This window comes from Salvelinus alpinus, chromosome 1 (genome assembly GCF_045679555.1).
Source record: "Salvelinus alpinus chromosome 1, SLU_Salpinus.1, whole genome shotgun sequence".
Classification (NCBI taxonomy): domain Eukaryota; kingdom Metazoa; phylum Chordata; class Actinopteri; order Salmoniformes; family Salmonidae; genus Salvelinus; species Salvelinus alpinus.
In genome coordinates, this window is record NC_092086.1 from 42,691,009 (window position 1) to 42,714,802 (window position 23,794).

At 43.8% G+C, this 23,794-nt stretch overlaps 2 protein-coding genes across 2 annotated transcripts; both read right to left on the reverse strand.

The window, feature by feature from the left end:
* Positions 1-119: 119 nt before the first annotated feature.
* Positions 120-12,672, reverse strand: LOC139576699 (WW domain-binding protein 11-like). Its single transcript, XM_071403048.1, has 12 exons — positions 12,472-12,672; positions 9,896-9,982; positions 9,605-9,636; positions 9,418-9,511; positions 9,095-9,291; positions 8,837-8,970; positions 8,580-8,731; positions 8,243-8,470; positions 2,257-2,379; positions 1,759-2,043; positions 1,437-1,622; positions 120-1,169 (listed from the first exon to the last, which is right to left on the reverse strand). The coding sequence occupies exons 2-12, from the start codon at positions 9,957-9,959 to the stop codon at positions 520-522; spliced, it is 2,145 nt and encodes a 714-aa protein (XP_071259149.1). The 5' UTR covers positions 9,960-9,982; positions 12,472-12,672; the 3' UTR covers positions 120-519.
* Positions 12,673-15,049: 2,377 nt separating this feature from the next.
* Positions 15,050-16,951, reverse strand: LOC139576707 (osteocalcin-like). The gene is made up of 4 exons (XM_071403061.1): positions 16,670-16,951; positions 16,402-16,449; positions 16,133-16,226; positions 15,050-15,369 (listed from the first exon to the last, which is right to left on the reverse strand). The coding sequence occupies exons 1-4, from the start codon at positions 16,728-16,730 to the stop codon at positions 15,267-15,269; spliced, it is 306 nt and encodes a 101-aa protein (XP_071259162.1). The 5' UTR covers positions 16,731-16,951; the 3' UTR covers positions 15,050-15,266.
* Positions 16,952-23,794: the final 6,843 nt, after the last annotated feature.

Consider the following 23,794-nt stretch of genomic DNA (forward strand, 5'->3'; position numbering starts at 1 on the left):
TGAATGTTCCCAAAATGTTGCGTCCTGCTGAACGAGCCTGTTCATCATGGTGGTTTATTAATTTGTAGTCTGACTTATGAAAAGATACTTAAAAAAAAGATTGGACTGAAACTAGTTAATTGAGTTTAAGTATTTATTTAGTTGCAGGTCTAACCATTTCAGACAAGCATATGCACACATTTGGATTTTCCTACAAACACCTGACAAAACACCCCCTTCTTTCTTTGAAATCCATCACCTTTCTCAGTTCAAAAATAAAATAAACATTTGACAGTCATAAAAAAACACTAACTTTTTCACAAAGATTGAGCCAAATTATCATAGCCATGTACAGTAAGTTGGTAGGGAGGAGATTCTAGTCTCATTGTGAAAAACAAAGCCTTTCCGCTTCATTTAAAGGAACCAATGTGTTTCTGAACAGCATCTGCTTGATGGTATCACTAACACTTTCTTCATGACCCCTACTGTTCATTCCTTCTCAACACACCCACCCTTTTCACCCCGCAGCCCTTGTCAGTCTCAGAGGAGTCCCTCCATCTCCCTCATGAATGCCTCATACATCTGGTCCTTGGTCTTCATGTTGGGCTGAGAGACTGGGCCCATCTGAGTAGGGTTGGCCGACCCCATGGGGGCAGCCATCGACTGCTGCTTCTGGCCTCCCACCCTTTCCTCTCTTCTTCCTCTCTTTTCCATAGGCCCTCCTCCGCTCCCGGCCCCTTTATCCCTGCGCACCCTCAGCGCCGTGGGCACGAAGCGGGTGACCTCTGTCTTGGGGTTGATGATCTGGGGTTTGGCTGAGATGGTGGCTCCGCCACTCCCCTGGCCTGTTGCCAGATTGCTGCCTCCAGCTGAGACAGAGGTGATGTTGGCTCGCTTCTCGATGGTTGGTGCATGGTGGTGGCTGGTGGGGTTTGCGCCCGACGGCAGGGCACTTGTCCCCGGGGGAGGGGGCATCTGCATCCCTGGGCGCATGGACATAGGCATGGAGGGAGGGGGCAGCATGGAGGCATTGGGGTTGCTCTGGGAGCCATCTGGGTTGGAGCCGGGTTTCTGGCGGTGGACGATGCTGGGGGGAGCGCTGAGGACGTTGGAGTTAAGCGGCGGGGGGAAAAGTGAGAGGGGAGGGGCGAGTTGGCGTGGGGGGCCAGATCGTGGTGGAGGGGGGATGCCTACAGAAAGGGAGAAGAGAGGAGATTAGAGTGGGGGAAAATCCTGCTTTATTCTCATGCTTTGCGGCCCAAAATACATTTTACATTTATTTTAGCAGAGGTATGTGCCATGTTGACATATATTTTTATTACTGTTAACTTTGGGTACTGCTGAACTGTAGTTATGTTTAAAACATATGTATGTTTTGACAATGTTCCGTGTTTAAGGAGAAGGGATAAAGTCATATGAAATTCCAATAAAAGGCACAAAAATACATCCACATATACCTGGGGGAGCTGGGGGAGGCAGTCTGGGTGGAGGTCCCCGGGGTGGAGGACCAGGAGGGAGACCTGGAGGGGGGCCTGGGGGAGGGCCAGGGGGACGACCTGGTGGGGGTCCAGGGGGCAGTAGCCGGGGCATCGGCCCCCTTGGACCACCTAGCATACCAGGCGGCCTCAAAAATGGGGGAGCACCTTAGGATGACAAACAAGACATATCATATGACATATCACACCATGGTGCCTTGTTTTAGTAATTTAATAGTAATGAAGCAACGTCACACAAGATGACACTGTACTCCAATCATTACTACACATAAAACCAACTAACCGGGTGGAGGGCCGGGAGGCAGGCCAGAGGGCGGACCAGGAGGCCTCATTGGAGGAGCTGGTGGTGGTCCCAACGGTGGAGGCCCTGTTCCTGGTGGACCCTGCATGTGTAGAGGTGGTTGCTGTCCTCCCATTGGTCCAGAGGGTGGAGGCATGCGCTGATTGGGTATAAGATGAGATTGGTTGTCGCCTGGTGGTCCCCTATCCTCGATGTCTGAGTCGTCAGAGTCAGTATACTCCTCCTCAACTTCCTCTTCCTCCTCTTCGTCTTCAGGGATGGACTGCCCTGTAGACAAATAATAAAGGGGGATGAGTGAGAAAGGCATGAAGGAAGAAAGTATAACCTAGTTCCCAAAGAGAAATCATCCTCCAGCGAATACAAACCTCTTTAAAGGTCATTCTCCAAAATAGAGGCAACAATCCAATCATTCATCTGCATCATCAAGTCCTGCTGAAGTGTGGTAGTGGTGTTGTGTGCAGACTGAAGGACATACAGTACCTGCCATCCTAAGCATCATAGCCTGCAGAGGAGTGATGGCCTTTTTCTTCTTCACAATCCTCTTCTTCTTGCTCTTCTCCCTGGGTGCTGAGGGGGGCATGTCTGCAAACCGCACACTGCGTCCTGCAAAACATATCACACAACCAACCTCGTGTAAAACGCCATATCTGTGTTATCATTCTTCTTTTTTTTTTTCAATTTAAAGTTTTATTAAGTTTTCAAACAACCAACCAAACACATTCCACATTCACAGATGTGACAGACTTAAAAAAAATAAAAATAATAATAATAATAATAAAAAATAAAAAAATGTTATATATATATATATATACATACCTACATATACATACATACACACAAATAATAATTATAACAAAATTTAAAATGTAGAACTTGCAGCAGCACTATCAAGGTTCTTATTTGCTATTTCCAGCCTTAGCTGAGATGACGAGCCAATGATTAGTTTTTAGATTTTACAGCACCTTACACAACACGCATCTGCTCACCTCCCCGATCCCCCCATTCACTCTGTCCAATTTGAGATATAGTGGAGTAGTGGAGACCAGAGTCTATCAAACTTGGGCTGTCTCCTGTGGAGGTCATAAGTGAGCTTTTCAAGAGGGAGAAAGTCAACAATCTGGTCAATCCACATTTTAAATGTAGGAGAGGTACTAGAGGCCCACAATAGAAGGATACATTTCTTAGCAAAGTATGTAATGGTCATGAGCAAATTTTCTCTGTCAGGATCAAGAACAAAGTCCTGCTGGGCATTAAGAAGATAGAGACACGGGGTCATATCAAACTGTACATCTAGTATTTTCTGTGCAGCAGTATGTATAGATTGCCAAAATCTGGCAATCTCTCTACAGCTCCAAAATACATGCATATAGGTTCCACTTTCAGAGGTACATCTTTTACAGTTAGGAGAAATGTCTGTTTTCATTTTATGGAGTCTCAAGGGAGTGTAATAAAATTTGTACAAAAATTTGTAATTCGATTCTTTCATTTTTACATTAGTAGAGGAGCAGTATACCCTGTCGCAAACCTCCGCCCATAACTCATCACTGATAGTCAGACCAAGGTCCTTTTCCCAGATTATTTTCAAAGGAGTAAAGGAGGAGCCTCCTTTCTCAGAAAGGAGTCTATAGATATAGGATATTTTGCCTTTAATGGATTGTGCTGTGACAAGAAGGGTTTCAACTTCGTTCAACTGAGTTCTAAACCTCCTCTTGGAAGTAAATGAGGAGATGACATGTCTAATTTGAAGATATTTTAAAAAATGGGATCTTGGCACATTGAATTCACTGCAGAGCTCTTGAAAGGATTTCAGTGTAGTGGTCTTCTGATGAAATAGGTCTGAAAAGGTCCTGATTCCTAGAGTATGCCAAAGATTAAAGTTGGCATCCCTCAGGGCTTTTGGCAAGTCTGGGTTGCCTACTACAGGCGAGTGAGAGCATATTTGGGAGGAGATGCCCAGGTATTTCTTACAGTCCCTCCACGCTAGTAGGGTGCTGTAAATCACAAATGTTTTGGCTATGTTGCCCACTTCACTAAAGTTATTAATGAATATAGTTGAGCTTAGTGGCAATGAACCACAGGATTGGGCTTCTATCTGGATCCACGTTGACTCGTCTGTTTGTGATCCATGTTAGCATGTTGCGGATTTGGGCAGACCAGTAGTACAATTGAAGGGAGGGAAGGGCAAGACCGCCCTTAGATTCAGGTTTCGATAGAGTGGAGAGCTTGATCCTAGGTTTTTTATTGCCCCATATAAATTTGGTGATGCTTTGGTTAATTGTTTTGAAAAAGGAAGCTGGGAGATAGCATGGGAGCATCTGAAATAAATAGTTCAGTCTAGGGAGGATGTTCATACGGATTACATTAATTCTTCCTACTAAGCTAATTGGGAGGGAGATCCAGGTTTGGAGGTTGTTTTTGATTCGATCCAGGAGTGGAAGATAATTCTCCTTGAAAAGCATATTCAGATCTGGTGTTATGAATATCCCAAGGTATTGAAACCCCTGTGTCTTCCATTGGAATGGGCATAGTGTCTTCATAGAACTGGTGAGTGTAATATTGAGAGGGCAGACAGTGGATTTGTTAAAATTTATCTTATAATCTGAAAACGTGCCATACTGAGCAATTGTGTCTAAAATGGGAGGAAGGGATTTCTCAGGGTTGGATATGTAGAGCAAGACATCATCCGCGTAAAGCGAAATCTTGTGCTGCAGGCCGCCTGCAGGAACACCTGTAATACTTGAATTGCTCCTTATCAACTCTGCCAGAGGCTCCGCCCCCAACAAGTAGAGCAGGGGGGATAGCGAGCACCCTTGTCTTGTGCCCCGTCCCAAAGGGAATCTGTCAGAGTTCAGTCCGTTAGTAGTCACCATGGCATTTGGATGAGAGTATAGTGATTTGATCCATTTAATAAAGTTTGGGCCCATATTGAACTTTTCTAAGACTGAGAACAAAAAGCTCCACTCCATCCTGTCGAACGCCTTCTCAGCATCCAGTGAAGCCAGCAGGACAGGGGTCTTCTGTGCGTTTACTTGATCAATAATATCAAAAAGACGGCGAATGTTATCAGAAGAGTATCTGTCTCTAATAAATCCAGTTTGGTCCGCTTTTATTATTTTGGGAAGAAGAGTGTTTAGTCTTTTGGCCAGCAATTTGGTAATTATTTTGTAGTCGAAATCCAACAAGCTTATGGGCCGGAAGGAGGAGCAGGATAGGGGGTCCTTGTCTTTTTTGAGCAACACTGTAATGCGAGCTGTGCGCATTGAGTCTGGGAGAACTCCGTTTTTGCAAAAATCCTCCAGCATTGGCATGAAAATAGGGCTAAGCTGGGGCCAAAAAGCTTTGTAGAACTCTCTGGGGAATCCATCTGGGCCTGGGGACTTGTTAGGTGGCATGGAGGTAATTGCCTCCAGGATCTCCTCAGGAGTGAAGGGGGAGTTGAGATCTTCTTGGTCAGTCTCTGATAGTTTAGGTAGCGAGATTCCCTCTAGGAAGGAGTGGAGTTCTGCTTCCGTGTGTTTTCTCTCAGAGGTATATAGTTTGCAGTAAAAATCATGAAAAGTTAAATTGATATTTTTTGGGTCATATGTGACCTCGTCCTCTGCTGTTCAGATAGCCATAATTGTACGCTCTGACTGCTCTTTTTTTAATTGATAAGCAAGCAATCTACTAGGCCTATTGCTATACTCATGGTATTTCTGTTTAGTAAAGAAAACTTTTTTTTTTATCTCCCGAGTATAGTCCAAATTCAGTTTGGCTTTGGCTGCTTTAAGTTGACTCCAGGAGGTGCTGTCTGTGGATTGTTTATGTACTTTTTCACAGCGTTCCAGCTCCCTCTCCAGATCTAGCCTGTGTGCTTCCATTGCTTTTTTCTTAGAGGAAGCATATGCAATTAGATGACCTCTTAGTGTGGCTTTAGCAGCGTCCCACATTGTGGCCGGAGAAACAGGAGAATCTTTGTTGTCTTGTGTGTAGTTGTCTATCCATGTAGTTACCAATGTATGGAATGCTTCGTTTGATAGCATGGAGGTGTTGAATTTCCAGCTCTTTGACCTCGGGATGTTTTTGCAGAGGTCAAAGCGGAGGTGGACAAAGGCGTGACCCGAAAGCGCTATGGGTCCGATTCTACACGTGGCTGAATTTATGAAACTCTTTGGGATAAAAATGTAATCTATACGGGAGTAGGTGTTATGGACATTAGAGTAGTATGTATAGTCCATAGATGAGCTATTAGTCTCTCTCCAGATATCTATCAGTCCCATCTCTTTAGTAAGAGAGTTCAACATCTTTGCAGATCTAGGATTTGTGGTGGGGACTTGAGATGATTTGTCTAGGGTTGGGTTCAGGGTACAATTAAAATCTCCGGCCAACACTCCAAAGGAAACACAATGCTCATTGAACAGGGTTATCATTTTCGACATAAAAGCAGGAGTATCTGTGTTAGGGGCGTATATGTTTAAGAGAGTAATTGGTTGCCCATACAGTGACCCAGTTATCAAAATAAATCTCCCCTCCGGATCAGATATGTTTTTGTCAATTATGAATGGAACATTCTTATGGATAAGTATGGCTGTGCCTCTACTGTTGGATTTGAAAGATGAGAAATACACCTGTCCCACCCAAGCTCTGCGGAGTTTGGCATGTTCAGCATCACAGAGGTGTGTCTCTTGCAATAGCGCGATGTCTGCTTTTTCCGTTTTATTGCATGACCTAGACCATGGCAGTTCCATGTCAATAGATTTAAGGTACTAGTCATCGTCATCGAACAGTAATCGAACTTTAGTGCAAGTCATCTCTGGGTAAAGGTGGATAGTAGTTACAGCTGCGTTCACATAAAAGGAAAATAAATGGTTTACATAAAATAACAGTCTCTGAACACCCCAGCCGAGTTCCCAAACAACTCGACATATCCCGTTGGATCTATTACCTCCCCGCTCAGTCACAATTCTGTGTTCCAACAACAACAACAAAAAAAACGGGAACAGTTAGCAACGCACAACGTCTCCCCCTCCCCACCAAAGAAATGCCTCATCCTCTCCGCCCCGCATTGGGTAAATGACAACGTAGCCCCCGTCCAGACCACATTAAAAATGGGAGAAAATAAAATCAATAGCCCAGCCTACATATAGTAGGCCTAGGTTATAATATGGAGCCTATCCCTCTCAGCTAAAGGAACATAAATATAGATTAGACGGCTATAATGACATTTAGCAGGGCGGGTGGGTCTTTGGATATCGGCTATATGTTGTCTTACCTCCTTTAGTAATAATAGTAATCGCATTTAGTCATTGGTCCATTTCTCATTGACCGGGGTTGTCTTTCAAAAAACGTTTTGCCTCTTCGGGAGTTTTGAAGTGTCGCAGGGCTCCTTGGTAAAGAATCCTGAGCTCGTTTGGGTATTTGAATCCCCTAAAGATGCCTCGGTCAATGGAGCATTTCTTCACCTCGTCAAACTCTCGGCGCTTTCGGCGTATTCCAGCTGACAGGTCCTGGAGTAAGATGAGTTTGGCGTTTCCCACTGTAATGGTGTTGGTTTTCGCCGCCTGTAGGACTCGTTCCTTGTCGGTGAATCTCAAGAAACGTATGGTGATTGGGCGCGGTGGTTGTCTGGCTGCTGGTTGGGGCCTCAGTGCTCGGTGAGCTCTCTCGAGTTCTATGGGTCTGTCGGTGGACAGGTGGAGCCACTCGGGAAGTTTGTCTTGCAGGTAGCGGATCAGTGGCATGTTTCCCTCTTCTTTTTCGCCCAGATTTAATAGAACACAATTATTCCTTCGCCCCCTGTTTTCCAGGTCCTCTGTTTTCTCTTCCAGCTGCTCTATTTTTTTTTTAGCATATGCTATTGTTTCCATGGCGTCTGTCAATAAGTTTTCCGTGGATAGGATTCGCCCCTCTGCCTCGTCCAGGCGCCCCGCGTTTATGGTTATCTTGTTGTTTATGTCAGGCAAAGCATTTTCCAGGATTGTCACCTTGCCCCCTATCGCACTGAGCTGAGCGTTAATGGCATCTAGTTTAGTGTTGAGTTCTGTACGTTGGGATCTCAGCTCAGAAAAGATGTCTTCGACAGAGTGCGAGGTTGGCCTTCGTTGGGCCTCGGGGGGGAACGGGTCCTCTTGCTCCTGGCTAATGGCGCTAGCTTTTTCTGAAGCTAGCTGCTTCTTGGAGGCTTTTTCCGTCGCTAGTGCTCGAGTCCGGGTAAAAATGTCACCTGTAGTGTCGCCTTTTGTAGCCGCCATGACTTTTTGACTAAAGCTAAATGAGTTTAAACTTGAAGTGGAGGTAAGATTAGGAATTGGAAACTACTTGTGCGGAGCTCCTAGTTCATGCGGCCATCTCGTTCAGGGGTCACGTGATCCCTCGTGTTATCATTCTTTAAACTACAACACCAAGCAGTGCACAGACTTGAAGACAGAACCCAACACACTTGGGGTGATCAAGAAAGCACATATGCGGACAAGGCTCCGCCTCTCACCTGCATGTCTGTCCCCTCTGTCCTCCTCTCTGCCCTTCTCTCTATCGTCCTCCATCATCCTCTTGTCAACCTCGCCTCCGTCATCCCTCTCTCCTTCACTGTCCTCTTCAGAGTCGCTGTCGTCTTCCTCCCCATCGTCTCCATCGCTCTCGCTCCCACTGTCCCTCTCTCCTCCCATCAGCATAGTGTCCATGGCTTTCTCCATGTCAGAGGCCTGGTTGGACATATCTGGTTGTAGGCAGAGAAAGGTGGATTTGGATGAGAAAGTAGAATGAAGCATATTTACTCCTCCTGATCCCATGTGCAAACTAGCAGTAGTGAGGTGTGTGTGCAGTACCTGCATCTGCTGCGAACTGGGCCCTGCGTGAGGCGTACAGCGCCAGGACCTGAGACGGTGGGGGGCCAGGTGGGGGACCTGGGGGTTTCCTACCAGGGGGTAACCGAGGGACGCCTGCCACCGCTGCAGACATGGAGGCACTGATCCCCTTACTGAGAGAGAAAGTGAGAGAGTGTTTACAGAGCAGCTGGTAGGGTTGTGGTATGTTCCATAGGAATGATACTGAGACAGCACTGTAAATTCAGGGGAGTGCCCACCTAAACGAGGAGCCCTTCTTCAGGATGGAGGGAGGCTGGGTCCCAGGCAGGGGGATGTCCTGGATCAGGATGCTGGAGGGGGCGTGGGGCATCTCTGGGAGTGGGATGCTATCTACCTCCACTAGTTCAGCATTCTAGTTGACAGAGCGAGGAAGAGAAAGAGTGAGTAGTGAACAACAGCAACAATTATGACATGATCTCAGCACTGCTCGGTTTATCTGTGCAATTCATACATGTTCATCAGCATAGCATACACACCTTGACTGAGTCGAAGTAGAGTGACAGCTTGCCGCGATTGCTCTCATAGTCCAGCTCCAGTTTGCGTAGCTCCTTGTAAGTGTCTGGGTTCTCTCTTTCGTACAAACGTACGATGCGCTCAAACGTCTCCCGTAGCTTCTTCCTCTTGTCCCTCAGCACCTTCTCATTCAGCAGCGGCTGCTGCACAGGGTTGAACTCTGGCACAGGAAAAAACAGATAGAGAATGGATGTGAACAGGAGAAAAGAAAATGATTAGCAAGATCTTTTTGGAAGACAAATAACAAACGCACAACCTTGTTTAAAACCCGTTTGCAATGGCTCACCCATTTCATCCAGCTTCTCCATGTCTTTGATAATTTGTCTGGGGTCCTTCATCTTCAGTACAGCTGTTCTCACCATCATCCTCTGCTTCTTGTTCTGTGGCGAAGCAAAGAAGAGCGCAGTGAGATTTATAGACAGATTACAAAGTCAACCTGTCATTGACATTCAACTTGTCAGCCAAGGTCTTACCTTTTTCAGCTCCCGTTTCCTGGCCTCCTTCCCTGAAGAGGAAAAGGCACCGCAGTAAAAAATTGGTGTAGAACCTGTTACCTGACAGCTCTTCTACATTGATGCCTTTACTATTGTTCATAGTGCTGCTGAGCTCAATAACAGACACTGAAATGATTTTCCTTTCACAGACATGGGATCCCCTGAAGCTTAAGTAACAATGGGTGTCCACTGATGTGTTCATGCTCAAGTTGAGGTGAACGTATGATGTGAGCGGTCACATGATGACGGAAAGGGTATGACGTTACTTACTGGCCTGGTCGGTGGGGTTCATGAACTTCCCACTCTTAGTGGAGGAGGTCGAACGTCGCCCCATGGTGATGGCGAGTCTCCTTCACCCTGCCAGGGAAGATACAGTATCAACTTATTGGAATCAGGAGAAAATCTATAAGTTATACTTCTAAGATAGCTGCTGGGATGGTGTAAATAAAACTAGGCTGCATTACACACTGCAATGTATATTCCAACCATGAGCCCCAGCCTGCTCTGCTCTCGCTGAACAAAACCTTTTTTGTGTGATTCCTAACCAATGGCTGTGCTGTGTAGACCTACGGTGGCAGTTCAGAGGGAGAGTCAGAGGCTTCTTCCAAAAAATGCACTCTTGCGCATGAACAGTGTTTCCCAACCCTGGTCCTTGAGTACCTCCAATAGTAGTCATTTATATTGTAACTCTGGACAAGCACACCTGATTCAACTTGTCAACTAATCATCAAGCACTCAATGAGGTGTGTTTGTCAAGGGCCACAATGAAACGGTGTACAGTTGGGAGTATTAGAGGACCAGGGTTGGGAAACACTGCTATAGCCTATGTTCAGTTAAGTTTGAGAAGGAGAGCGCAAAGATGAAAAGGAGGACTGGAGGTCAACTTTTATAGCTTGCTACTACTATAATTGATTTGATTAAAAACAAAATGTTTCTTCCCCATGATGTAGGCCTATTTATCAGAGTTATTGACGTCACAATAAGCCAGATTCGAGTAACTTACATTGTGGTGCTGAAACGAAGCAGCGGTACAATCAATCGGAAATGGACAGCTCATGGTGCTGAATGCAGGCAAATTCAAATAGGCATAATTCATTTCAACAGTCTTATTAGTTTACTAACAACAAGAGGGCTTTGTGTTGGAGCCTATTTAAAAAAATAAGAGGTAAGCCCACCTGGTTGGCAGACTAACTTAGGCTATAGGCTGCTATGTCAATAGATTTGTTGGTCAATTCCACCATCCACTCTTTAAATAACAGCACTTCACTGACACGGAGGTAGGCTAAGTTAAAACCAAGACTCGAATTGATGGGGTATGAGATGGTATGCCATAGGCCTGCTTTTTATTAAAGAAAATGGCAAAAAATAAAAAAACTGATCTGATTATATAAAGTCATCTATAACAGCGCTTTGGTCCGCGATGCTTTATGCTAGAAACAAGCAGTAAAATATCCAGGAAAGACGTGATTCCGATGCATATGGGGATATCATTGTTTCTAGCATAAAGAAAAAAAATGTCCTTTGCTTGGGAAGTAATCTTATTCTGTCACTACCAATTGATTAAGTTATTCACTTTCTATACAATATACAGTGGGGCAAAAAAGTATTTAGTCAGCCACCAATTGTGCAAGTTCTCCCACTTAAAAAGATGAGAGGCCTGTAATTTTCATCATAGGTACACTTCAACTATGACAGACAAAATGAAAATACTTATTTTCCACCATAATTTGCAAATAAATTCATTAAAAATCCTACAATGTGATTTTCTGGATTTTTTTTCTCATTTTGTCTGTCATAGTTGAAGTGTACCTATGATGAAAATTACAGGCCTCTCTCATCTTTTTAAGTGGGAGAACTTGCACAATTGGTGGCTGACTAAATACTTTTTTGCCCCACTGTAAGATGTTTAAACCCAGACAGCTTTTAGGTAAACGCTTCTCTCGTTGGGTTGAGCTACGGAAGAAGAGTAGCGAGCAGTTAAAGCTGTCATTTTTCTGCGTCGGGCGGTCTACTCTGTCTGGGGTGATAAGTTAGCCCAAACTTTGGAAAGCACCATGCTCAGATTCCTAATGAGGTCTCAGATTTTATTATTTGCAAACAGGGGCAGTTTCATTGCAAACAAGACACATTGATTTGGCATTGGATTAATATGATGATATGAACACACAGGCATGTTCATTCTTAGCCTGTAATTTCGGGAAATTGGTATGGTATTAAACAAATATTCATATTTAAGGCTCTGGTCTGTCCATGAAGTGAGGGTAAACGTTAGACATGTTCTCTGCTATCCACTTTGTTTTAATTATTATATTGGGTATAGGGGAGGGTCACTCGTTTTTTGCGTTCAGGGAGGGTTTAGGTAAAATATATTTTGCTCTAGGGAGGGCCATCCATTTCCATTTCAGAGGTCCTTATTATAAATAACGTTCACTCTCTTGCTGCGATTAAACCAATAACGAATTAATTGCCTTTTGACATTGTGCTGGGAAACATACTTGTACATACAAGTTCGTCTCCCAGCACAATGTCACAAGACAATTATTGGTTGAATAGCAGCTAGTCAGAAGTATACGTTAACTAGTCCAAACTAACAACTAACGTTAGTTAAATTAACTAGCAAAGCTGTACCAGTTCTAATGTTAGCTAGCTATATATAATGTAAATACTCGCCAATATTAATTTGCTGAAATGTTAAATAGTTAGCCAGCTAGCAAAATTTGTAACCAACGGTAGCTCTATCACCAAAGTCTGCAGGTTTCACATCAGCATAACGTTAGCTAGCTAAATTAGCCAGTCAACTAGCTCGATGAACAGGTAACGAAAAAGCTAACTTGAATTGACTCTACCTTTATCCACGTGAAAACTGTGGGCAGTGCGCCTTTCCCCTCTCTTACTTTCCAATCGGGTGAATTGTCAACTATAAATGTCGTTGCCTGTATCAAACTAATGTATGTGATACCCTTTTAGATCACACTGACATAAACGCTTTTGGCTAATTGATGCAGTCCACCATGTTTTGATTGCCGCAAGCTAGGGCGGATGTCTCGTGTGAGATAAACCGGAAACGCTAAAAAAGAAGGTCAAACAAAATACGCTCAACCCCCCCAGTGGCTGACCTAGTAGACTGCAGTTTTGCACTCAAAGTCTTTGCTTCATGTCTGCAGTTTTGGGTGAACCTACTACCTTTGCTACTGCTACTGTTACGAATAGCCTACGCTTCAACCAAGTTCTCTTGCAGGTGAGTAGTGCCTTTTGCATTTTATTATACATTATTTTGTGGGTAGAATGGCCAGGTTAAACTAATCTTAAGGCAAGATGACCTTACATACAGTTGAAGTCGGAAGTTTACATACACCTTAGCCAAATACATTTAAACTCAGTTTTTCACAATTCCTGACATTTAATCCTTGTAAAAATGCCCTGTTTTAGGTCAGTTATGATCACCACTTTATTTTAAGAATGTGAAATGTCAGAATAATTGTAGAGAGAATGATTTATTTCAGCTTTTATTTCTTTCATCACATTCCCAGTGGGTCAGAAGTTTACATACACTCAATTAGTATTTGGTAGCATTGCCTTTACATTGTTTAACTTGGGTCAAACGTTTTGGGTAGCCTTCCACAAGCTTCCCACAATAATTTGGGTGAATTTTGGCCCATTCCTACTGACAGAGCTGGTGTAACTGAGTCACGTTTGTAGGCCTCCTTACTCGCACACGCTTTTTCAGTTCTGCCCACACATTTTCTATAGGATTGAGGTCAGGGCTTTGTGATGGCCACTCCAATACCTTGACTTTGTTGTCCTTAAGCCATTTTGCCACAACTTTGGAAGTATGCTTGGGGTCATTGTCAAATTGGAAGACTCATTTGCGACCAAGCTTTCACTTCCTGACTGATGTCTTGAGATGTTGCTTGAATATATCCACATAATTTTTCTTCCTCATGAAGCCATCTATTTTGTGAAGTGCACCAGTCCCTCCTGTAGCAAAGCATCCCCACAACATGATTCTGCCACCTCCGTGCTTAACGGTTGGGATGGTGCCTCCCCCTTTTCCCTCCAAACATAATGATGGTCTTTATGGCCAAACAGTTTTATTTTAGTTTCATCAGACCCGAGAACATTTCTCCAAAAAGTACGATCTTTGTCCCCATGTGCAGTTGCAATCCGTAGTCTGGCTTTTTTATGCCGGTTTTGGAGCAGTGGCTTCTACCTTGCTGAGCTACCTTTCATGCTATGTTGATATAGGACTTGTTTTACTGTGGATATAGATACTTTTGTACCTGTTTCCTCCAGCATCTTCACACGGTCATTTGCTGTTGTTCTGGGATTGATTTGCATTTTTCGCACCAAAGTACGTTCATCTCTAGGAGACAGAATGCGTCTCCTTCCTGAGCGGTATGACGGCTGCGTGGTCCCATGGTGTTTATACTTGCGTACTATTGTTTGTACAGATGAACGTGGTACCTTCAGGCGTTTGGAAATTGCTCCCAAGGATGAACCAAACTTGTGGAGGTCTACAATTGGTTTTCTGAGGTCTTGGCTGATTTCTTTCGATTTTCCCATGATGTCAAGCAAAGAGGCACTGAGTTTGAAGGTAAGCATTGAAATACATCCACAGGTACACCTCCAATTGACTCCAATGATGTCAATTAGCCTCTCAGAAGCTTCTAAGGCCATGACATCATTTTCTGGAATCTTCCGAGCTGTTTAAAGGCACAGTCAACTTAGTGTATGTAAACTTCTGACCCACTGGAGTTGTGATACAGTGAATTATAAGTGAAATAATCTGTATGTAAACAATTGTTGGATGCACAAAGTAGATGGTGTCATGCACAAAGTAGATGTCCTAACCAACTTGCCAAAACTATAGTTTGTTAACAAGAAATTTGTGGAGTGGTGGAAAAACTAGTTTTATTGACGCCAACCTAAGTGTTTGTAAACTTCCGACTTCAACTGTAAATACGAACATTGGCAGTGATGACCAAGTTAAATGCCCCAGCCTTGGGATCATTTATGCAATTGAACAGGTAGATAGATATGTTTGTTCATGCAATATAAAATGCAATGTAGTCTAAATGTTTTCAGCTGTCATAGATGTTTTATATTCATGAAGGTGCTGAAGATCTGTACATGTAACTATTCTCTTTCAATATTTCAATAAGCAAAGTCAGTAATGTCAAGCCAATGGAACTTTTTGCTCCACAATAGTTGCTCCACTATTTTGGTATCAAGGTCTTTACCAGCCTTTGATACCACAGAGGTAATTTCTTCAGGTCTCCATTAGTGTGTAGCCTAATCTGTTTCTCATTTGTTCCCTTAAGGAAATTACACATCTCACACAATGTATCATGTTATAACATTGTTAGAATATTGTTATGTAATATGAAATAATTTTATGAAAGACACATTGTTTAGATAATTTTATTGACCATACTACACTACAGAATATTACCAAATAGTTCTCTTGATAACTTCTCGTTGTCCTCTTTCTCTCTTTCTCTCTCGCTCTCCCTCTAACACCGTATCAATTTATACTTCATTTGTTTAGATTTATTCAGATGTTTCATCCTCAGAACATTACAACTATTTCTCTCCAAAAAGCCTTGCAGAATGGAAGTTGGTTTGTGCAGTGGGTTGACATCTAGTATGGGATTGGTCCATAGTATTCGGTGTAAGCAGCAATGATCCCAGCGGTGTCCATCATGTTCTCACACCAGTAGTTAAGCTCACACACCTCCCTCAGACTGGGAATGAAGGGTTGGGCAGTTTCCATAAAATAAGAGGAAGAGGTGAAAGAAAAAAGGGGGTCGAAAAAAAACATAGATGAAAATCTAGATATTATCCAGTGTGAAGAAATAGGCTTATATAATTAACATTTCATTCCATGATAACAACAGGAAATTCCCTGAATATTTGAGCACATTTAATCTTAAATTAATCTTAAATGAAGTGGAAATTATGCATGTTCCCATACAAGCATTGATTAACAGCAAAACACATACACTGAGTGTACAAAACATTAAGAACACCTGCTCTTTCCATGATAGAGACTGACCAGGTGAATCCAGGTGAGAGCTATGATCCCTTATTGATGTCACTTGTTAAAGCCACTTCAGTCAGTGTAGATGAAGGGGAAGAGACACGTTAAAGAGGGATTTTTAAAGAGGGATTGAGACATGGATTGTGTACTGTATGTGTTCCATTCAGAGGGTGAATGGGCAAGACAAGAGATTTAAGTGCCTTTGAACAGGGTATGGTAGTAGGTGCCAGACACACTGGTTTGTGTCAAGAACGGCAACACTGTTGGGTTTTTTACACTCAATAGTTTCCAGTGTGTATCAAGAATGGTCCACCACCCAAATTACATCCAGTCAACTTCGCACAACTGTGGGAAGCATTGGAGTCAACATGGGCCAGCATCCCTGTGGAACGCTTCCGACACCTTGTAGAAAAACAACCTTGTGTGCCAGGCTATCAGATGACAGACATGGGACAACAGTACGGTACCTCTCCAGCTGAGTCAGGGACAAGTCTGCAAGGGCAGTGCCGGCTCTCTTCTGTCGCACCAAAGTGGAGGCCAGGTCCTTCTTAACAAACACACCTGTAAGGTCATAGAACATATTCACTTTTTAAAACGAGAGAAATATAAACAAGTGTAATCACACTGCACTTAGAATAACCATGTTCAGTGCATCTACGACTGGTCATCAACATTACAGTACACACAATCAGACCACTGCCATTCTGGTACCAATTATCCTACTGATGTCTCTTACCCACTCTTTTCTCACTAGCAGGCTTTGAGGCAGTGGAGGTAGAGGAGTCTGTGTAGAGAGGAAACAGTATTGTTCATGATTAATCATCTCGATCTGAAAACACAATTACAACATGTACATGTTTTATTTATTCTTTAACATTTATATGAAGTTTCATTATTTATTTGATTATTTTCCATTCCATTTATGCTGAAATCTTTAAAAGAGTTGCACATTTTGCACATTTGCAAAACCTTGACTAACGCTGTCGCTCTATCTCTGCTCTTACCTCCAATAGAGTGGCACACACATGCCAGAGCACAGAGGACAAGGATGGCCAAGGGCTTCATCTTTCTCTTTGCTTTTGGTTCACGATCTGGACGATCAACAAGTATGAGATTTAGACTGTTCTGTCTTGCTTGTCTCTCTCACCAGTACATGAACACACACTCAGATTATAGTTATGACCCTCACAATATCTTGAGTTTGTGATTGGTTGAGGAATCATGTATCATACACCCACAAGCAACAGCAAATGTACACTGGCACATGAACAGATACACACACACACACACACACACACACACACACACACACACACACACACACACACACACACACACACACACACACACACACACACACACACCCTGAATTCTCAATTTTTTTTGCATATATTCTAAACATTCGAAAAAACATTCTACATTTACATTTACATTTAAGTCATTTAGCAGACGCTCTTATCCAGAGCGACTTACAAATTGGTGCATTCACCTTATGATATCCAGTGGAACAACCACTTTACAATAGTGCATCTCAGTCTTTTAAGGGGGAGGGGGGGGTTAGAAGGATTACTTTATCCTATCCTAGGTATTCCTTAAAGAGGTGGGGTTTCAGGTGTCTCCGGAAGGTGGTGATTGACTCCGCTGACCTGGCGTCGTGAGGGAGTTTGTTCCACCATTGGGGTGCCAGAGCAGCGAACAGTTTTGACTGGGCTGAGCGGGAACTGTACTTCCTCAGAGGTAGGGAGGCGAGCAGGCCAGAGGTGGATGAACGCAGTGCCCTTGTTTGGGTGTAGGGCCTGATCAGAGCCTGAAGGTACGGAGGTGCCGTTCCCCTCACAGCTCCGTAGGCAAGCACCATGGTCTTGTAGCGGATGCGAGCTTCAACTGGAAGCCAGTGGAGAGAGCGGAGGAGCGGGGTGACGTGAGAGAACTTGGGAAGGTTGAACACCAGACGGGCTGCGGCGTTCTGGATGAGTTGTAGGGGTTTAATGGCACAGGCAGGGAGCCCAGCCAACAGCGAGTTGCAGTAATCCAGACGGGAGATGACAAGTGCCTGGATTAGGACCTGCGCCGCTTCCTGTGTGAGGCAGGGTCGTACTCTGCGAATGTTGTAGAGCATGAACCTACAGGAACGGGTCACCGCCTTGATGTGAGTTGAGAACGACAGGGTGTTGTCCAGGATCACGCCAAGGTTCTTAGCACTCTGGGAGGAGGACACAATGGAGTTGTCAACCGTGATGGCGAGATCATGGAACGGGCAGTCCTTCCCCGGGAGGAAGAGCAGCTCCGTCTTGCCGAGGTTCAGCTTGAGGTGGTGATCCGTCATCCACACTGATATGTCTGCCAGACATGCAGAGATGCGATTCGCCACCTGGTTATCAGAGGGGGGAAAGGAGAAGATTAATTGTGTGTCGTCTGCATAGCAATGATAGGAGAGACCATGTGAGGATATGACAGAGCCAAGTGACTTGGTGTATAGCGAGAATAGGAGAGGGCCTAGAACAGAGCCCTGGGGGACACCAGTGGTGAGAGCACGTGGTGCGGAGACAGATTCTCGCCACGCCACCTGGTAGGAGCGACCTGTCAGGTAGGACGCAATCCAAGCGTGGGCCGCGCCGGAGATGCCCAGCTCGGAGAGGGTGGAGAGGAGGATCTGATGGTTCACAGTATCAAAGGCAGCCGATAGGTCTAGAAGGATGAGAGCAGAGGAGAGAGAGTTAGCTTTAGCAGTGCGGAGCGCCTCCGTGACACAGAGAAGAGCAGTCTCAGTTGAATGACTAGTCTTAACCTGACTGATTTGGATCAAGAAGGTCATTCTGAGAGAGATAGCAGGAGAGCTGGCCAAGGACGGCACGTTCAAGAGTTTTGGAGAGAAAAGAAAGAAGGGATACTGGTCTGTAGTTGTTGACATCGGAGGGATCGAGTGTAGGTTTTTTCAGAAGGGGTGCAACTCTCGCTCTCTTGAAGACGGAAGGGACGTAGCCAGCGGTCAAGGATGAGTTGATGAGCGAGGTGAGGTAAGGGAGAAGGTCTCCGGAAATGGTCTGGAGAAGAGAGGAGGGGATAGGGTCAAGCGGGCAGGTTGTTGGGCGGCCGGCCGTCACAAGACGCGAGATTTCATCTGGAGAGAGAGGGGAGAAAGAGGTCAAAGCACAGGGTAGGGCAGTGTGAGCAGAACCAGCGGTGTCGTTTGACTTAGCAAACGAGGATCGGATGTCGTCGACCTTCTTTTCAAAATGGTTGACGAAGTCATCCGCAGAGAGGGAGGAGGGGGGAGGAGGGGGAGGAGGATTCAGGAGGGAGGAGAAGGTGGCAAAGAGCTTCCTAGGGTTAGAGGCAGATGCTTGGAATTTAGAGTGGTAGAAAGTGGCTTTAGCAGCAGAGACAGAAGAGGAGAATGTAGAGAGGAGGGAGTGAAAGGATGCCAGGTCCGCAGGGAGGCGAGTTTTCCTCCATTTCCGCTCGGCTGCCCGGAGCCCTGTTCTGTGAGCTCGCAGTGAGTCGTCGAGCCACGGAGCAGGAGGGGAGGACCGAGCCGGCCTGGAGGATAGGGGACATAGAGAGTCAAAGGATGCAGAAAGGGAGGAGAGGAGGGTTGAGGAGGCAGAATCAGGAGATAGGTTGGAGAAGGTTTGAGCAGAGGGAAGAGATGATAGGATGGAAGAGGAGAGAGTAGCGGGGGAGAGAGAGCGAAGGTTGGGACGGCGCGATACCATCCGAGTAGGGGCAGTGTGGGAAGTGTTAGATGAGAGCGAGAGGGAAAAGGATACAAGGTAGTGGTCGGAGACTTGGAGGGGAGTTGCAGTGAGATTAGTGGAAGAACAGCATCTAGTAAAGATGAGGTCAAGCGTATTGCCTGCCTTGTGAGTAGGGGGGGAAGGTGAGAGGGTGAGGTCAAAAGAGGAGGGGAGTGGAAAGAAGGAGGCAGAGAGGAATGAGTCAAAGGTAGACGTGGGGAGGTTAAAGTCACCCAGAACTGTGAGAGGTGAGCCATCCTCAGGAAAGGAACTTATCAGGGCGTCAAGCTCATTGATGAACTCTCCAAGGGAACCTGGAGGGCAATAAATGATAAGGATGTTAAGCTTGAAAGGGCTGGTAACTGTGACAGCATGAAATTCAAAGGAGGCGATAGACAGATGGGTCAGGGGAGAAAGAGAGAATGTCCACTTGGGAGAGATGAGGATCCCAGTGCCACCGCCCCGCTGACCAGAAGCTCTCGGGGTGTGCGAGAACACGTGGGCAGACGAGGCGAGAGCAGTAGGAGTAGCAGTGTTGTCAGTGGTAATCCATGTTTCCGTCAGTGCCAAGAAGTCGAGGGACTGGAGGGACGCATAGGCTGAGATTAACTCTGCCTTGTTGGCCGCAGATCGGCAGTTCCAGAGGCTGCCGGAGACCTGGAACTCCACGTGGGTCGTGCGCGCTGGAACCACCAGGTTAGAATGGCAGCGGCCACGCGGTGTGAAGCGTTTGTATGGTCTGTGCAGAGAGGAGAGAAGAGGGATAGACAGACACATAGTTGACAGGCTACAGAAGAGGCTACGCTAATGCAAAGGAGATTAGAATGACAAGTGGACTACACGTCTCGAATGTTCAGAAAGTTAAGCTTACGTTGCAAAAATAAAATCTTATTGACTAAAATGATATAGTACTGCTGGCGGTGAAGTAGGCTGGCTAGCAGTGGCTGCGTTGTTGACTTTGTTTGAACGTGTAGCTGGCTAGGTAACCTCTAACTGGCTAGGTAACCTCGAAAATTTCTCAAAACTACACAATTATCTTGGATACAAGGACAGCAAAGACAACTATGTAGCTAGCTAACACTACGCTAATCAAGTCGTTCCGTTGTAATGTAAGTTGTAATGTGAGTTTCTACAGTGCTGCTATTCGGTAGAAGTTGGCTAGCTAGCAGTGTTAGCTAGCAGTGTTGACTAGGTAGGAGACGGCAGCGCGGCGCGGCGGACAAAAATAGCTGGCTAGTTAACCGAATACTCTAACCAACTCTAAGCTACACAATTATCTTAGATAGAAAGATAGCAAAGACAACTATGTAGCCAGCTAACACTACACTAATCAAGTCGTTCCGTTGTAATTCCGTTGTAATGTAATCGTTTCTCCAGTGCTGCTATGCGGCTATTCGGTGGCTAGCTGGCTAGCTAGCTAGCAGTGTTGACTACGTTACGTCACGTTCGGACGAAAAATAGCTGGCTAGCTGGCTAGCGAACCTCAATAACTACACAATTATCTTTGATACAAAGACGGCTATGTAGCTAGCTAAGATCAAACAAATCAAACCGTTGTACTGTAATGAAAATGAAAACATTTATGCTTCATCATATTTTTTGGTGAGGTCATGCTTTTTTAAAAAACTGTTTTTTAAAAACCCCATGAAAAAATTGTGTTACACCTTTTATACTTAACTGTTGTAAAAACATATGTACATGTCTCTAATAATTCCCACACCTACAGTGGGGGCCCGAAATTTACACCCTTGATGAAGATGAAATAAATAATTATATTACTGAGTTAAATTGTATGCTCCGAAAATGTGGAAATTAAATAATTATATTACTGAGTTAAATTGTATGCTCCAAAAATTTGGAAATGCTATTATTTTATACTAATACACAGTGGTGTAAAAAGTACCTAATTGTAATACTTGAGTACAAGTAGAGATATCTTAATAGAAAATGACTAAAGTAAAAGTGAAAGATATCCAGTAAAATACTACAATTACAAAAGTATTTGGTTTTAAATATACTTAAGTATCAAAAGTAAATGTAATTGCTAAAATATACTTAAGTATCAAAAGTAAAAGTATGAATCATTTCACGTTCCTTATATTATGAAGCAAACCAGACGGCACTATTTAGATTTTTTAACGGATAGCTAGGGGCACACTCCAACACTCAGACATCATTTACAAACATAGCATGTGTGTTTAGTGAGTCTGCCAGACCAGATGCAGTAGGGATGACCAGGGGGGTTCTCTTGATAAGTGTGTGAATTGGATAATTTTCCTGTCCTGCTAAGCATTCGAAATGTAACAAGTACTTTAGGGTGTCAGGGAAAATGTTTTGAGTTAAAAAATACATTATTTTCCTTAGGAATGTAGTAAAAGTAAAAGTTGTCAAAAATGGAAATAGTAAAGTAAAGTACAGATACCCAAAACAACTACTTAAGTAGTACTTTAGTATTTTTTACTTAAGTACTTTACACCACTGCTAATACAATTCTTCAGAGAAAGAGATTTTGTTTAACAAGTAATACTTTTTTTCTCAAAAAGATAGGGGTCAAAACTATTGACATCCCTGTTTTCAGTACCTGTCAATACCCCACCTTGCTAGGATAATGGCAATGAGGCATTTTTTTATGAGTTGGAAAACATATTGGGAGGGATCTTAGACCATTCCTCCATACATAATCCTTCCAGATCCTTGATATCCTTCATCTGTGCTTATAGACTGCCCTCTTCTATTCAAACCACAGGTTTTCTATGGATTTCAAGCCTAGAGAATAAGATAGCCATTCCAAAATGTTGATTTTGTAGCCAATTAACCATTTCTTTGTGGATGTTGACATGTGCTTGGGGTTATTGTCTTGCTGGAAGATCCACTTGCTGCCAAGTTTCAACCTCCTGGCAGAGGCAACCAGTTTTTGGCTAAAATGTCTGTGTACTGGGTAAAGTTCATGATGACGTTGACCTCAGCAAGGGCCCCAGGACCAGTGGAAGAAAAATAGCCCCATAACATTCAAGATCCACCACCATATTTTACAGTTGGTATGGGGTTCTTTTCTGCTTATGCATTCTCAATTCGACGCCAAACCCACCACTGGTGTACGTGGCCAAAGAGCTCTGTTTTCATGTCATCTGACCATAGCACTGATTCCAATACAAGTGACAATGCTGTTTAGCAAACTCCAGGCGTTTACATTTGTTGGATGACATGAAAATAGAGAATGAAAATGTCCCCATTTTTTTGTTGCATACAATATAGCTCAGTATTTGAATTATTTATTTTATACAGTCATTTTTGCTCATCTTTATCAAGGGTGTCAATCATTTCGGACCCCAATGTGTACAGACAACATTCCTTTAAATGTGCAGTACCACCAGACAACCTCAAGAGGTCCGAGTTTTACAGCATGCCCACACGACATCCCATTCAAACCACTAGCTACTGGTTGATAAAACCATATGATATTAATTGAACAAGAAGAGAAACCGACATTCGTCATTATGTGACAGACTTTTGATCAGAGGTTTTGCTTTTTTATAACAAACCACAGTGATTTCCTATATGAAGAAACTGAAAGCAATTTTTTGATTGATTGTTGATTGTACATTCATTCACCAGTGATACACATGGTATGGTATATCCAGTGCCTGTATGGAGCATTGATAGGCATATAAAAACTAAAACACATATATTGTTCAACTACTGAAGTAGAACAAAATTCTATTCTATTCGGCTCCATTCTATTCTGCTCCATTCTTTTCTATTCTGCTTCATTCCATTCTATTCTGCTCCATTCTATTCTATTCTGCTCCATTCTATTCTATTCTGCTCCATTCTTTTCTATTCTGCTCCATTCTATTCTATTCTGCTCCATTCTATTCTATTACTTGTTGCCTTTTCCCCACTCATGTTCAACTTCTTAAGTAGCACATTATTGCTTGACAGCATTGCAGAATGTAGAGACCTCACCCTTAAGGGGTGTGTAAAGACCTTATTGAAAGACCTCACCTTTAAGGGAAATGTCCCTCTATATTTTGCTCTCTCAGTTTCTTTCCAAGTCGGACTTCTGGAACGCTGAAGTGGCCTTGACAATGTGGGGTGTAATTTCAGCGTCTGGATCAGTGCTGATGTCGTTCCTCAATGTAGGGACAAAGTTCAGAAATCTATCCTAGCAAAGCCTTAATTATGAAAATGTTGGTTCTGCGGAATCACAAAAAAACATCAGTGTGACAGGGAGTGGTGGAAAAAATACCCAATTGTCACACTTGAGTAAAAGTATAGATACCTTAATAGAAAGTTACTCAAGTAAAAGTGAAAGTCACCCAGTAAAATACTACTTGAGTAAAAGTCTAAAAGTATTTGGTTTTAAATGTACTTAAGTATCAAAAGTAAATT